This window comes from Passer montanus, unplaced genomic scaffold, assembly GCF_014805655.1.
Source record: "Passer montanus isolate IOZ18808 unplaced genomic scaffold, ASM1480565v1 scaffold74, whole genome shotgun sequence".
NCBI classification, from domain to species: domain Eukaryota; kingdom Metazoa; phylum Chordata; class Aves; order Passeriformes; family Passeridae; genus Passer; species Passer montanus.
Window position 1 is genome coordinate 770,065 of NW_024372592.1, and position 13,718 is coordinate 783,782.

Below are 13,718 nucleotides of genomic sequence, written 5' to 3' on the forward strand. Positions count from 1 at the left end.
TAGCCATAGAAACCCCAAAGTCATATTGTTATCTTAGTCTTGCTGCAGTTATGTGATACAACAGTATTAACATATAGATTAGGCCATTTATAATACTAGGTGTCATTTCAGGTTGGCTTGCTTATATAGCATTTTAGTTTTTTTATTGTGCTGAATGTTAGGGAAACGCTGCATTTTTACAGGTCAGTATAGAGCCATTTATAATGTATCAGCTTCACACCTCTGTCAGTCTTGCTAATGTACTCTGTTATTGATTGGTTGTACTCTATGAATTGTCATTGCCTAATTACCTTGTCTTTGCTAATAATATTATTTTTTAGAAGTCAAAATGTTCCTTTAAAGAGAAAACCTCTGCGCCTGCACGTATACTTTGGGACAAGTTCTAGGTTCTGTTAAGGATCATACATCCCAGAGGGAGTGAAAAGTGAAATAAAAAGCATGGAGACAAAGCCAAATTTTGTTGTAGAGGTTTTCTGTCCCTGGCTCTATGTTTTGATCTAGCTGCAGTGGTTTTCACATTACACTCTGCAGAGTTCAGGGGAGAGACTCAATCCCAAGTAATTCAGAGCAACACCAGAGTGACTGAGCCAAGGCTGCCCTGCTGACAGGGAGCTGGCTGGATCTCACAAATTTCTCATTCCAACACTTCCTAAAGATGCTTCTGGGGTTGTTTTACTCTCCAGACCCATTAGCCCAGCACTGCTGTATGTTCATGTATTTGTGCATGAGCTACAAAAAATGTTGAGCCGCTGCTTTAAAGTCAAAGCAGAAAATAAAGTCTCCCTTCTTGTATTTAGACAGAAACATGTTTTTGCTTGCTGTAGCAGCACAAATTCTGGACTAATATTTTGTCAGGTCAGACAGAGATTGTGGGTGTAGCAGATAACAATCTGCCAGCTCTGTTTTTCTGTTTTCAGCAGGGAACTATCTGTGTCATTTTAAGAATCCTGTGTAATTTGGCTTCATAAAATTCCATATTTTTAAAAAACACTAGAACGAGGGCAGCCACTAGTAACTACTTAGAAGTGTTACTCTCATTGCATCTGGTATCCTAAAGCAGCATTGGAAGCCAGCATCTCACATTATATCCTAATCCAAGATCTGATGCCCATGATGATCCTCACAACTCCCCCCCCTTTTTTTTCACTCCCTTATGCCTGTGTGATCCTGAGGTGGGTTTTTTACTTTGCCAGCTGGACAGAAAAATACTTTATCTTTGGGGGTTTTTTTCCTTCCACCCTCAGATGTATTTCCATTTGAGTTATCCCATTAGGTCACTTTAACCCAAACCAGCAGATGATCTTCCTTCTTTTAGCCTCATTTAGTTCCACATTCTCCTGCACAAATGCTTGAACCAGGACAAAAGAAAGGATGAAACAATTTCCATTTAAATGTAGAACTGCAGGTTTAGGAGTTATGGTTTGTTTCTGGGAAACTGTGAATACTTTCTTCTCATACTGATGCTCAATAGTTCATCTCCAATGGTTTCACACCAAGATGGGGAGGATGGAGAGGTAACTGAATCAGACTGGAAACTTTTGAGTCCAGAACCTGATTATTGATATCATACATATTTCCAAATGGTTGGATGCATTATGTCATTAGGGATGGAGGGGTGTTTTGTTGACCTCTTGTAGCTTCTTGGACAGGTTAATAAGGGCTTCTGGAGTGATTGATAAATGTATGCACCAAGTGTCAGTCCTGCTGAACACCTCAAAGTGCAGTGCTGGCTGGTAGTAAGGACTGAATGCACCACCCAGCCATTTGGGGCAGCATTTTCCAGTGTGATTAACAAGTTGAGATGTTTAACTTCAAGCACCTTTCATGTCTTCCTTACAGAGTTTTAGTTATTTATGCAAAATCAAATCACTTGCCATACCTGAAAGCTTTGTTCCTCTTTTTTTTTTTTTAATGTATTGGTGGTTTTTGCATTTGATAACATACTGAGAAGGCACTGCAGTGAACTTGCTGACCATGTCAGTGGAAAAATCTGAGACACATGGAAGATGAGCTCCTTGGTGGTGCTCTCTTCCCAGCTCTCTTCCCATGGAAAATATCAACTGGAAAATGTCAGGGTTTGGTAATAGGTTGGTTGATCTTTATAAAGTAAAGGAGAAATCTGTTGTGTTATTGTCTGTTTGGTAAAGAGGTCACATCAGTGATCAGTTGTGTTCATACAGCAGAGAAATTATAAATACAATTATAAATATATATATGTGTAACATATGCACAAGTATCTATATAAAATCCAGTATTCTAAGCCCCACATGTGTCACAGGTATCTCAGTGCATTCATTTTGCATTAAGGTATCAGGATATTGGCCTGTAGGATATCAGGATTGAATTTTGTCCCTCTTCCATTAATTTCCTCTATGGACTACAAGCACACTTTCTGTTTGTTTTGGGAAAAGGCCATTGTTATTACAAGTTAAAGAGATAAAACATATCATGGCGCAAGAAAAAGACTTCAATTTTGACAGAAATCAAAAGCTCCTGCTTATTAGGATATGATAGGGATGTAAGCTCTTGACTTAATGACTTAAAATTTCCAAAAACTTATCTTTGGCTTCATCTCATGCTTTAACTAGACAATAAGAAAATTATTCTGGAAGTCTGCAGGAAGTTTTTTTCTATTTTTTTTCTCACTAAAATGTTTCATATGTTGGGTGGGAACAATCCCTTCCTTCCTTACATTTGAGAGGCTGAGCTGGCTGTGTATAAAGCCATCAGCCTTGATATCCATGTGGTCCTAAGGAGGATATGCTTGGAAACAAAGATGGATTGAAGATTTTAGTGCAGGCACTGCCAGATCACTTCCTTTCCCAAATCCTAATTTTCCTGATGCTTCCAACTCCCATTCTCAGGTACTTGGTACCATGCAGTGCAGAGGAGCAGAGAGGCTGATCTGAACAGAACTATGTGTGAAAGAATTCTGTAATCTGCTGACTTCTTATTTGGTAATTTTGTATTCTCTTAGAAAATAAAATGTTCAAGTTCTGTTTAAAAAGAAAAGGATTACGAAAGAAATTTAATAGTTGAAAATAGGCATGTGTGAGTTGGATGGAAACATTTGCTTTTTGAGAATTGTATCCTTAATGGGTTTGCTCTGATAGCTGATCCTGTTTATCTGCCATACTGCAGTTAATATCAAATGCCAAATGCCTAAATCTTACATTGTTATAATAACAAGAGTTGGCTTCCACAGGAACTGTTACCTCCCAGAGCTTTGTGCAATTAATACATTAGATGTAGCATTGGAGGTAGAAGCTGCTAAAAGTAACTGAAATCAAGTTACTCTTTCTTCAGCAAGTGGTGTCCAGCTTTAGGCCAGCATGTCTGACTCTGCTTCATCTTGTACATAAGAAATATTTGTTTATTCTTAAATATGCGTGTCTTACCCAGGTGGTTTTATCCTATCACCACCCTGTGACAAAGTGAAATGTTAATCCAGTTTTCAGAAGAGAGACTGGAACTTTACTTAGATTAAATTCCAGCCAACAGACAGAGTAAGTTTTTGGCAGGGTCAGGAGCTGAGCAGAGATTTTGTCTATCCCAATCTGTGCCATATTCTCTAGGACGCACATTTAGCTGTCAGTGCTCATGTTTTTTCACTGAAGCTACCAAGTAAAAATGGTGATGAAATCTTGGTGATGACCAAGATTATGACAATTTAAATTTTATATATGTATTTATATATGATAGGTTTTCTTGCTTGAAGAATGCCCATATATAGGTGCATTTCTAGTCAATCAGATGAGTTTTGCATCATTTTTCCTGCCTTCACTTTTACCTGACCTGTTGTGCTGCATCCTCTGACAAGGCAGCCAGGTGAGCATGATAATGTGGCACTTCTTTTTCTGCAGAAAGGCAGGATTTCTGTTCCTTTGTAGTCTTATGTCAGTTTCAGGGACAAATAGTCCCTCAGTTTTTGTAAACCTGGAAATGCATTACTGAAGTGTTGAGTATTGCTATCCTGAAACTGAGCTGTGGCTAAATTAAGAGTGTATATATATATTCAATAACCCTTTGGTCAGGGGTCTCTGCTGTGCTACAGGGACATGATGTACCAAGAAATAGGGTTTGAGCTTCTTTAGTGGTTTTTCCTTAAAAAAGGCACAGAAATTTCAGTTACTTGTCTGAACTGTTCAGCTTAAGAAATTTTCCAGCATTTGTAGTGGTGACAGATCCCCACGGTTTGCATTTGGGATTCTGATGCTTTCTGTCCAGGTGCTTCATATTTATCAAGTTCAGCTTTTACAGCACCTGTGTGAGATGGAATTATGATCATTTCTCAGGTAGGAAGGCAGCAGGATGTGGAGTGACCTGCCCCAAATCACCCTGCAGATCTGTGTCAAGACAGGAGCGGATTCCTTTGTCCCCTAACTTCAAAATCATCCTTTCATGAAAGTGAATTTGCTTTCTGACTTAGGCCCAGGTGATGTTGTTACCCATTGAGTCATTTTTGTTAGAAAAGCCTTCTGAGATCATCAAGTCCATTAACCCAACACTGCCAAGTCACCACTAAATCCATGTCCCCAAGTGACACATCCACATGTTCTTTGAACAATTCCAGGGATGGTGATTCCACCGCTTCCTGGCACAGCCTAATATTCTCAAGTAAGAAATGCTGCCTTTCTAACCAGATTTCTCATAGGCAGCATGCTGACAGCTCTCAGCTTGTTTTATTTCAGTGATGGACAAATTCAGTGCTGCGATGGCAGAACTCATCCCTCCTGTAACCCAGGCTCTGCACAGGGGGCCCGCTGACATAATAAACAATTGCTCTCTATAGCTTTAGTAATGTGAGCATTAATATTGATCCATCACTGACTTCTCTAACGACCAAAAAAAAATGTATCTGTTATCTTGAGAAACCTCCCAAACAGCTCCAGTCTCCTTTCATTACAGGGGAGAGTTATGAGGGCAGATGGTTGAGGTGATATCCATTTGACCTATAGATGCTAACTCAGGCTGGATCATTAATAAGGTGGCTGGAGATGGGGAGAAATGGCAGTAAAGAGAGTTAAAAAGCAATCCTGTGCACAAAGGACGGCTCATCCAGAAGTGCTGGGCGGCAAACGAGATGGACAAAGGTGAGGAAGTGGCCACGTGGTTGTAAATGCTCATCACCAAGTCAGGCAGCAAACACTTAAAAGCTGATGTTTTCTCATATTTAGTTCCTGCTCTGGTGTGAATCCTTTGGGAGGAAAAAGAGCCGTAGGTCTTGAACTCAAGATAGAAATTTCACTTTCTCTAATTAACTAAACCCCCACCACCAAAAAAAAAAAAAAAAGTGCTTCATTGTTTTCTGCCACAGCTGTGGTGGCTCAGGTTTGAAAGCCGCTGCCTGGCAGAAAACCAGTGCTTGCTAATGATCAGACTGTGGCCTTGTTCCAAGAGAAATTTGGATTTCATTTGACCACGATAGGATTCCAGATTGTCATCTGAGCATGTCTGAAAAGTGGTGAATGTGTGTCAGTAGTTAAGTGCTCATGAACTTCCTTAGTCCCTGGATTGTTCAGGACTGACCCAGGCAATTTTTTCCAGATGTTTTGGGGAATCCAAGTCCGTATAAAAGGGATGGTAATGCTTCTGCTTCCTTACTAAGTTGTCTTTGTGGCTTGCAGGAATGTGCATGAAAGCTGGAGCCAAGACACCCCAATTTCTTGTCTCACCTCTACAAACTGCACTTTAACCTTTCTGCCCTTCCCTGGCACCTCCACACAAGATCACAGAAATTTCATGGGCCTGCTGCAAACTTTACTTGGCCTTATTAAAAAAAAAATAAGCATTGCTCTTTTTTCATTGTACAGAACTCCGGTCCCTGTTCTCCAAAGCTCCTCTGAAATTGTTTTTTTGCCTTTGATCCAGCAGCTGCTGGTATTCTGCAATCCTGAGTAGGTAAAACATGAGAAGCACCTTGGGATGCGAAGGAGTTATAAAAATATGAAATATTGCAGTGCCCTTCTATGAGATACAGTGTAAGAGAGGGGCTGTTTAAATGGACACTGGGCAGAAATCTTTAGCAAATAAATGTTCTGATTTTTCTAGTAAATGTAAATTTTTTACTGTTGGAGTAGTTTATTTTTCACTTTATTGACTATTTTTATCCCCCTGTTTCTTGTATTAAAATGAATAATATTCCTATCTCTATTCCAATATTCCTATTCCTATTCTATTTTAAAGTCTGTATCATCAAACCCTATATTTCCTAATATTTTAATTTGGATACACTTTTTATCTTATGGCTGAGGCAGAAAGTTTCTCTAAATCCCAATTTTAAAGTATGATGTTTGTTTTAAATTTTATCTCCTACTTTTAAGCGAAAACAAACTCTCAGTTCTGAAGTGAGTGGAATGGGGTTTGGAGGGAATTGCTCAGTAGCAACCAGTGCTGTGTGACATCTGATGAATGCTGATTCTTCATCCCCAAAACCTTCTGAGCAGGTGAAGGCAGCTGATTTCTGCAGCAGCTTAAACAGAGATTGAAATTACTTCCATGATGGGGAAGCAGATTTTTTCCCCCCATAGCAGGTGCAGGCTCAGTCCACAGTGATTTCTCAGTTATACTCTAACTTTGCAGTTTAAAAAATTCAATGTCAGTGCCCAGCCAGGCAAAACCTAACTCCCTAACATTTCTGTTTTTCACGGAAGGCTAAGACTTTATCCTCAGGCAAAGTCTCCTCTCTGGGCTGGCTGCTGTAAATCCTCTGGGCCCTGGCGAAAGCCAGACTTGCTAGCTCATTTTACTTAATTTGTGATGCTGGCAAGATTTGTGCTGCAGCCCAGGGCTCTTGACTCAACTCTCCTAAATCAGAGCATTGACACATTACAGTAGAGAAACACCAGCGCGGAAAACCTGAACATAAACTCCTTGAAAAGGATATTTAAGCAAGATGCTGTTTTACTGCGTTCCAAATAGTGTTTAGTGGAATGTTTCAAGTTTCTTGGTGCTTTTTTCATTAAAGCCACCTGCTCATTAGGAAGTTGGGTTTTAACCACTGTCCTCATAAATGTTTTTTACTGCATATTTCATGGGAGAATCTTGGGTCACTGGATAGCTTTCCTCAGAAACCCTGGTAGACAAAATGTCTTGAGTTTTTGCAGGTGGGTAAACAGAAGCTTGGGGTAAAGTGAAATGAGGTTGTCTGTGTAGGAATGTTAACCAGCAGAGGTGTAATGATGTAATTACTCCAAATACAAATGTGTCAGGTTAATGCCTATGTAGACATTCTTATTCAGGACTAAGAATCCTTTTTCCTGCTTGGATAATTCCATTTTGAAAGTGAGGAAGTGTGTCGAAGAGGATAAAGTGCTTGGCTGTGGTTGTGGAGATCAGAGGTTCTTTTTATAAATCTACTGTGGATTTGTTGGGAGATCTCAAGTGGATTTTCTCCTTTCTCTGCACCATAATGTCACATTGGGGTCTGAAGATGGTGTTGTATGTAGGGAAAAAAATAATTGTTATTAAACAAAAACCGGAGCAATCACACAGGTGGTATCCACACTGGTTTGGAATGGTTGATGTCTGATGTCTACACTGTGTAGATTTCAGGTTTATCTTGTTTTCAAGAGCTGGTTTTTGGTCTCACAGCCTGAATGCCCACTTGCTCTGAAGTGTGCTAGGTGAATTCCACCTTCATTTTGGTTTCATTGCTGCAGGAAGCTGGCATATGCACTCCAGGATTGTCCCACGATGCAAACAAAACAACAGTAAGGGAGATGATGGGAAGATGCATTTCAAAGGCACATTCCTGGTCTGAACCAACACACACACACCATGCTGAGGCGTTCCCATAAAGTCATAACAGATAATGTCCACCTGCAGCCGCTCTTAAGATGGTATCAGAGACAGAACCTGGCAGGTGAATGAGGCTTAGTCCTCTGCTTTAACCTTCAGATTGTACTGCTTCAGTAAGAATAAACTAGGTTTAGGAAGATGTTTTCCTAGTAGTTAATCTGCAGTCAAACTTGTGTGATATATAGGCAAGAAAGACAGTTCTGGTTAATTTTACTTTGATACTTTACTTTGACACTGTGTTACAGCAAAAAATGCTTCAACCTCTTTCCCTTCATTTAAAAATGAATGAAGTTATTAGGGTGGTTTTGGGTAGGACTGACACTTTGGGCCTGCTCTGCAAGCTCTGCCATTGGTGAGCTCTACCCTCCTCTTCTTTGCTCATGAGTTCAGTGTTACACTGTGGTGAGGGCACCTGCCAGCTCCAGAGGTGGCTGATGTGACACAGGAGGTGCCACATGTTCCTCCAGGCAGAACAGTAAGAAGCCCTTAGGTGGCCAGTTGTCTCTTCTGGGCTGAGCTGCACATGAATATTTGTTGTGGTGCTTGTTTGTTTCTGTAAAACACATTTCAGTTATCCTAATGTTTTCCTAAATGTTCTTTGTTGCAGAAGAGGAAGAGGAGCAGGTTCCTACCGATGGAGGTACATCTGCAGAGGCCATGCAGGTCCCACTGGAAGAAGAAGGAGATATGGAAGAGGATGAGGCAATTAATGATGAGAACTACTTGAGCAAGAGACCATTAGAAAGTCCTGATGCTGAGGAATTCCCACCTGTGAAAAGGCCAAAACTGTCTGTTTCCAAAGGGGACGCCTTGGATGGAACTGTGGAACCACGTGAGCCTCTTAGCTCAATAAATACACAAAAAGTACCACCAATGCTTTCTCCAGTTCACGTTCAGGACAGTACAGACTTAGCCCCCCCTTCACCAGAACCACCGATGTTGGCTCCCATTGCAAAATCCCAAGTGCCGACCCCCAAAACTTTAGAGGCAAAGCCGTTCGTACCCAAAACAAAGTCCAAAACGAGTTCTCCAGGACAAAAGACAAAATCACCGAAAACTACACCCTCACCAGTGGTAGCTGGGAGTCCCATTTGTTCACCAAAAACCGGATCCAAAGAAAAAAAGTCACCAGGTCGGGCCAAGAGCCCGAAAAGTCCCAAAAGTCCAAAGGTTCCTGCTCACGTTCCACAACCACCTGTGAAGCCTGAACCACCGAGCAGAACCCCTCTGGCTGCATTGAGTGAGAAGATAGGAAAGGAAAATATTCAAGTGAAGCAGGCACAGACACCACCTGAGCCTGCCCCCAAGCCAAATATGGACAACCAGGTGAAGAAGGTCCCGGTCATGGACAAGACCATTGATGATTCAATCGATGCTGTGATTGCTCGTGCGTGTGCAGAACGAGAGCCCGATCCCTTCGAGTTTTCCTCTGGGTCCGAATCAGAAGGGGAAATTTTTACCAGTCCGAAAAGACTTTCTATTTCAGAGTCTACAACTCCTAAACCTTCTGTTCCTGCCAATAATGCAAACAAGGCAGGAGCAACTCCAATACCTGCCTCAGGTGGGACTTCAAGTTCAGACATTTCATGGACAATGGATGACTCAATTGATGAGGTCATTCGGAAGGCAAACATGGGGACACCTTCTAATCCACCTACCAACTTCACTTATTTCTCCTCTCCATCTGCTTCACCTCCAACTCCGGAGCCTCTTCTCAAAGTCTATGAGGAGAAAACCAAGTTGGCTTCATCAACAGAAGTGAAAAAGAAGTTGAAAAAAGAGCTGAAAACTAAAATGAAAAAGAAAGAAAAACAAAAAGAAAAAGATAAAGAGAAGAACAAGGAGAAAAATAAGGAGAAGGAAAAGAACAAGGAGAAAGATAAAGACAAGGAAGGAAACAAGGAAGGAAAGTTTCAGTGGAAGGAACTACTCAAAGAGGATGATCCTGATCCATATAAATTCAAATTAAAGGACTTTGAGGATGCTGACACAAAAGTAAAGTTGAAAGATGGCAATACCAAAAAAGAGAGAGAAAAACATAAAGATAAAAAGAAAGAGAAAGAGAAAGGCAAAAAGGACAAGGATAAAAAAGACAAAGAGAAACTCAAAGATAAGGGTAAGGAAGATAAGATAAAGGTGCCATCAGCACCTCTTGTGTTACCTCCCAAAGAAATGTCTATGCCCTTGTTCAGCACACCATCTGCCATGAGGCTTCCCAGCATGTTACCTTCCTTGTCTCCCATGCTACCTGAAAAACTATTTGAGGACAAAGAGAAACCTAAAGAGAAGAAGAAGGACAAAAAAGAGAAGAAGAAAAAGAAAGAAAGGGAGAAGGACAAAGAAAAGGAAAAGAAGGAGAAAGAAAAGGAGAGGAAAGAAAGAGAAAAGAAAGAGAAGGAAAAGGAGAAACACAAACATGAAAAGGTAAGCTGTTTGGATAAGTTGAGATGGCACACTTGCTTGAAGAATCCACATGGATTCCTGTGTTTGCTGCTGAGCATTGTCTAAGAGCTTTGAGGAGACGTGTGGTTACAGGTTTGGTGTTTCTTAATAATAACAGCTCCAAGGAAGGTGTCCACCAGGAGCTTCAGAGATTGTCCCACATTTGTGGAAAACAAAACAGTGGAATTCTAGTTCTGTGAATTTCAAATGTGGGATTGTCCTGGCTTTTCTCAACCTTCTTTTCACTTGGAAAAGCTGAGGCTCAGATTGAACACACACAGTAAAGGGATGCAGTGTTGTGATGCAGAAAGTTTGTTCTGTAGGTTTCCACTAAAAGGGCAGCAACCCTTCATACACTTTCATATAAACTTTAAATTTTGTTTCTAAAAATCTGCTGTTTCGAAGTTTGTAGAAGCCTGGAAATTCCCAGGTGGACAGGAAGGGCAGCAACCATATACCTTTCATAATAAACTTTAAATTTTGTTTCTAAAAATCTGCTGTTTCGAAGTTTGTAGAAGCCTGGAAATTCCCAGGTGGACAGAAATGAGAAGCAGACTGCCTTCAAATAAATGTTATCTTACAGGCTCAAAAGAGTTGCTGAGTCTTCTCTTAGCAAATCTGCCCCCTTGTTGCTCCAATTTGTTTGAAGTGAGAAAATTATTTTCAAATTATGGTCTAAGTGTTCAAATGTCACCTTTCGTTTTGAGTCTCATGCTTGAGAGACAGAAGGGGAGAGCTAATTTTCAAGGGGTTTGAGCTCCTTCCATTCCTGTAACTCTTACTGATTTACATCAGCCAAAGATAATTTCTTCTTTCCAATATCACCTAATCTTGAGAATATATTTAATATTTAAGAAATGAAACCAACATATTTGCATGTTATCAGATTTGAAATCCCATTAGAAGCAGCTCCCCGAATTCAGGATTTGCTCTAATTTTTTTTGTCACTTCACCTTATAATACGCATTAAATTGTTAATATTGAAAAGAAAGAAGAAAAGAAAGAAGATTGTCTTCCTGTGTGATAACCTTGGATACAAGAGTTCCTAAATCTCTATACTTAGCCTGAGGAAGCACTGTGTGAGTTCCAGTTTTACCAAGATGCTCTTTACACCCTGCTTTGAGTGTAATACTGGGTTTGTACAAGCTCAGATTTGGGACATTCCTCACTCTCCTTTTGTTGCCACTCTTATGTTACCTGCTGGATTTGCAACAAAGTGCTGCTTTCAAAACTTGATACATTTTTTAAGTTTACAGATGGTTTTTCCATGCAGAATCTGGGTAATGTGGAGAACTAATGTTTGTCTGCTCTGGATGGGCTTGTGATCAACAGGGTGGTGGCCCAGTTGTCCATGATAATTTCATGTCTGGTTTTAGACTGCAGCAACACTTTCACAGATTCCCCATTTTATCTGTCTGGTCCTTGTGCCTGAGCAGTTTTGGCAGTATTTAATTGAGAATTTCTGCTGAGATTTCTTTTTTAAGTGAAATACGGGTGTACGTAAAATAAAGGCAATGAGTTGCTTGTTTTCCACATTTTCACTTTTGCATTTCTTCTGCAGTTCTCTGTGTCAAGTTTGCTTTTAGAATGATAAACAGACATATAAACAAATAACAAACTGGTAAAGCTTCAGTATAGGCTATCACATATATATATATAGGTGGGGAAAAAATATATATATTAGGAAAAGGAGTTCAACACTAATAAAAACTTGGGACAAATTAAATTGACAAAGCTGCCCATTACCTTGGCAAAAAGTCCCTGTCAAAAGATAAACTTTAAAGCTAGAATGCATGAAAGAGTCCCCAGATAGAATTAAAATTTAAACTGATTCTTGAGAGATAAGCTTTTTTTAAATCCACCTCTTTGCTGCAAGTCAGGATTTTAAAAATAAATTTCCCCTTTAAATCTCTTGAGCGATTTTCATTTTTTGCAAGGCCGCACTGCTGGTGTCCTGGAAAAATGGAGAGTTAGAGCTTTATCAGTTGGTGCCCTGAGGTATGTGGCAAAGAAGCTAAATCCTTGAAGATTAGCAAAAAAAATGCAGCACATGGCAATAAGGGGCTTATATGACTACTAGTATTAGTTCAGGTGAAAGAAGTATTGCTTATACATAAAACTGGACAAATCCACTGACAATGTATTTTTAGTTAGCTACAAAGGAGTCTTATATTGCTGGACTTTACCTCTTTGGTGATTTGGGAAGCTTAGTAATCCACTGTAAATGCTCTTCTGCTGGCCCCAATTCCCAGTATTACTCCAGAATGCTGCTCTTTCGTTTTAACCCCTAAAAGTACATGTTTCCTTAATTTAGCTTTTAGATCACACAATGACTTATTTAGCCAGCAGTTGTGCTGCAAGAGCAAATGATCAAGTTACTGCTTGGACATTTAATCTGCCACAGCGCGTCCGCCTCCGAGGTGTAAGCACAGCCTGGGAGATGAGTTTGTGAGCTCGCTGCACTTTCAGCTCCTGATGGCCAGGAGGAAATATCAGAGTCCCATTTCTAATATTGCTGTAGTTAAACAAAAGCTGACTCAGCTGTAATATTCCCATTTTTGAGCCTTGTTGTAGTTATTACCTCTGTGGGCATCCCATCCTCTTGGGTGATTGAGGCTTTTTATCAAGTTTTTCCTGGAATTTTGCCCCAGGCTGCTGAAAGGTACAGAGCAGCAAACAGAACACTGCATAAATGGCTGGAAAACAGAAGCTGAAGGCTTCATGCTGGGAGTGTTTAGTGATGGCACCAAGGAGGAGAAGCTTTGTCTCAGGGCTTGCCTGCAGCTCCATGCCCTGCAGTGGTGTTGGGTGCTGCCCACAGAGCCAGAAAAGGAGATCTGGGCACTGCCTTGGGAGCTCCACCAGATGAAAAGCAAACACTTGGAGCAGTTACACCCCATTGGTACTCCAGAGATTACCAGGCATGCTGTAGGAGTGACTGAGCAGCTCAGGGAGCAGCTGCTGACCCAGTTTCAGCTAACCTTAATAAGCTGAGCTGGGAACTAAAGTAGTTGAGGAACTGCTTCATGAGAAATGGAGCCATCCTTGCATCCGGCAGGGTTTGCCAGAGCTGCCTCAAAGTAAACTGCTCTTGCTCCTGTGTCAAAATCCTGTCATCAGTGTAGAGGAAGACCAAGCTCTGCAGGATGTAACTATGAATGCTGCTTGGTTTTCTCCCTGGTCTAATGATGTAAACCCTACACACAAACTCATCTTTCTACATCTTTTGTAGAAAGATGCTTCCTGTCCTCTTGTATCAAAGAATAAGATTTAATGTTCTGGTGGAGCCCTGTTTTCCTCTCCTAGCAAACTGTGATGTTGGTATCTGAGCAGAAAGAATTGGTTTATGTTCTCTTCTTCTGCCATGTGAGCCCACACCACCATTGTTTAGAATGAAACAAGGACATTTATGAATGGTGTGGGCATCTCTCTGTGCTGTATGCTAGAAACTGCAGCAGTAGCGCTTGTCCTGAGAC

The 13,718-nt window shown here is 40.7% G+C and overlaps 1 protein-coding gene across 1 annotated transcript in view; it reads left to right on the forward strand.

The window, feature by feature from the left end:
• Positions 1 to 13,718, forward strand: part of TAF3 (TATA-box binding protein associated factor 3) — a 114,192-nt gene that overhangs the window by 78,195 nt on the left and 22,279 nt on the right. Inside the window, exon 3 of the mRNA XM_039730867.1 lies at positions 8,408 to 10,224. Within this exon, the coding sequence (XP_039586801.1) occupies positions 8,408 to 10,224 (1,817 nt within the window). The remainder of the gene's footprint in view (positions 1 to 8,407; positions 10,225 to 13,718) is intronic.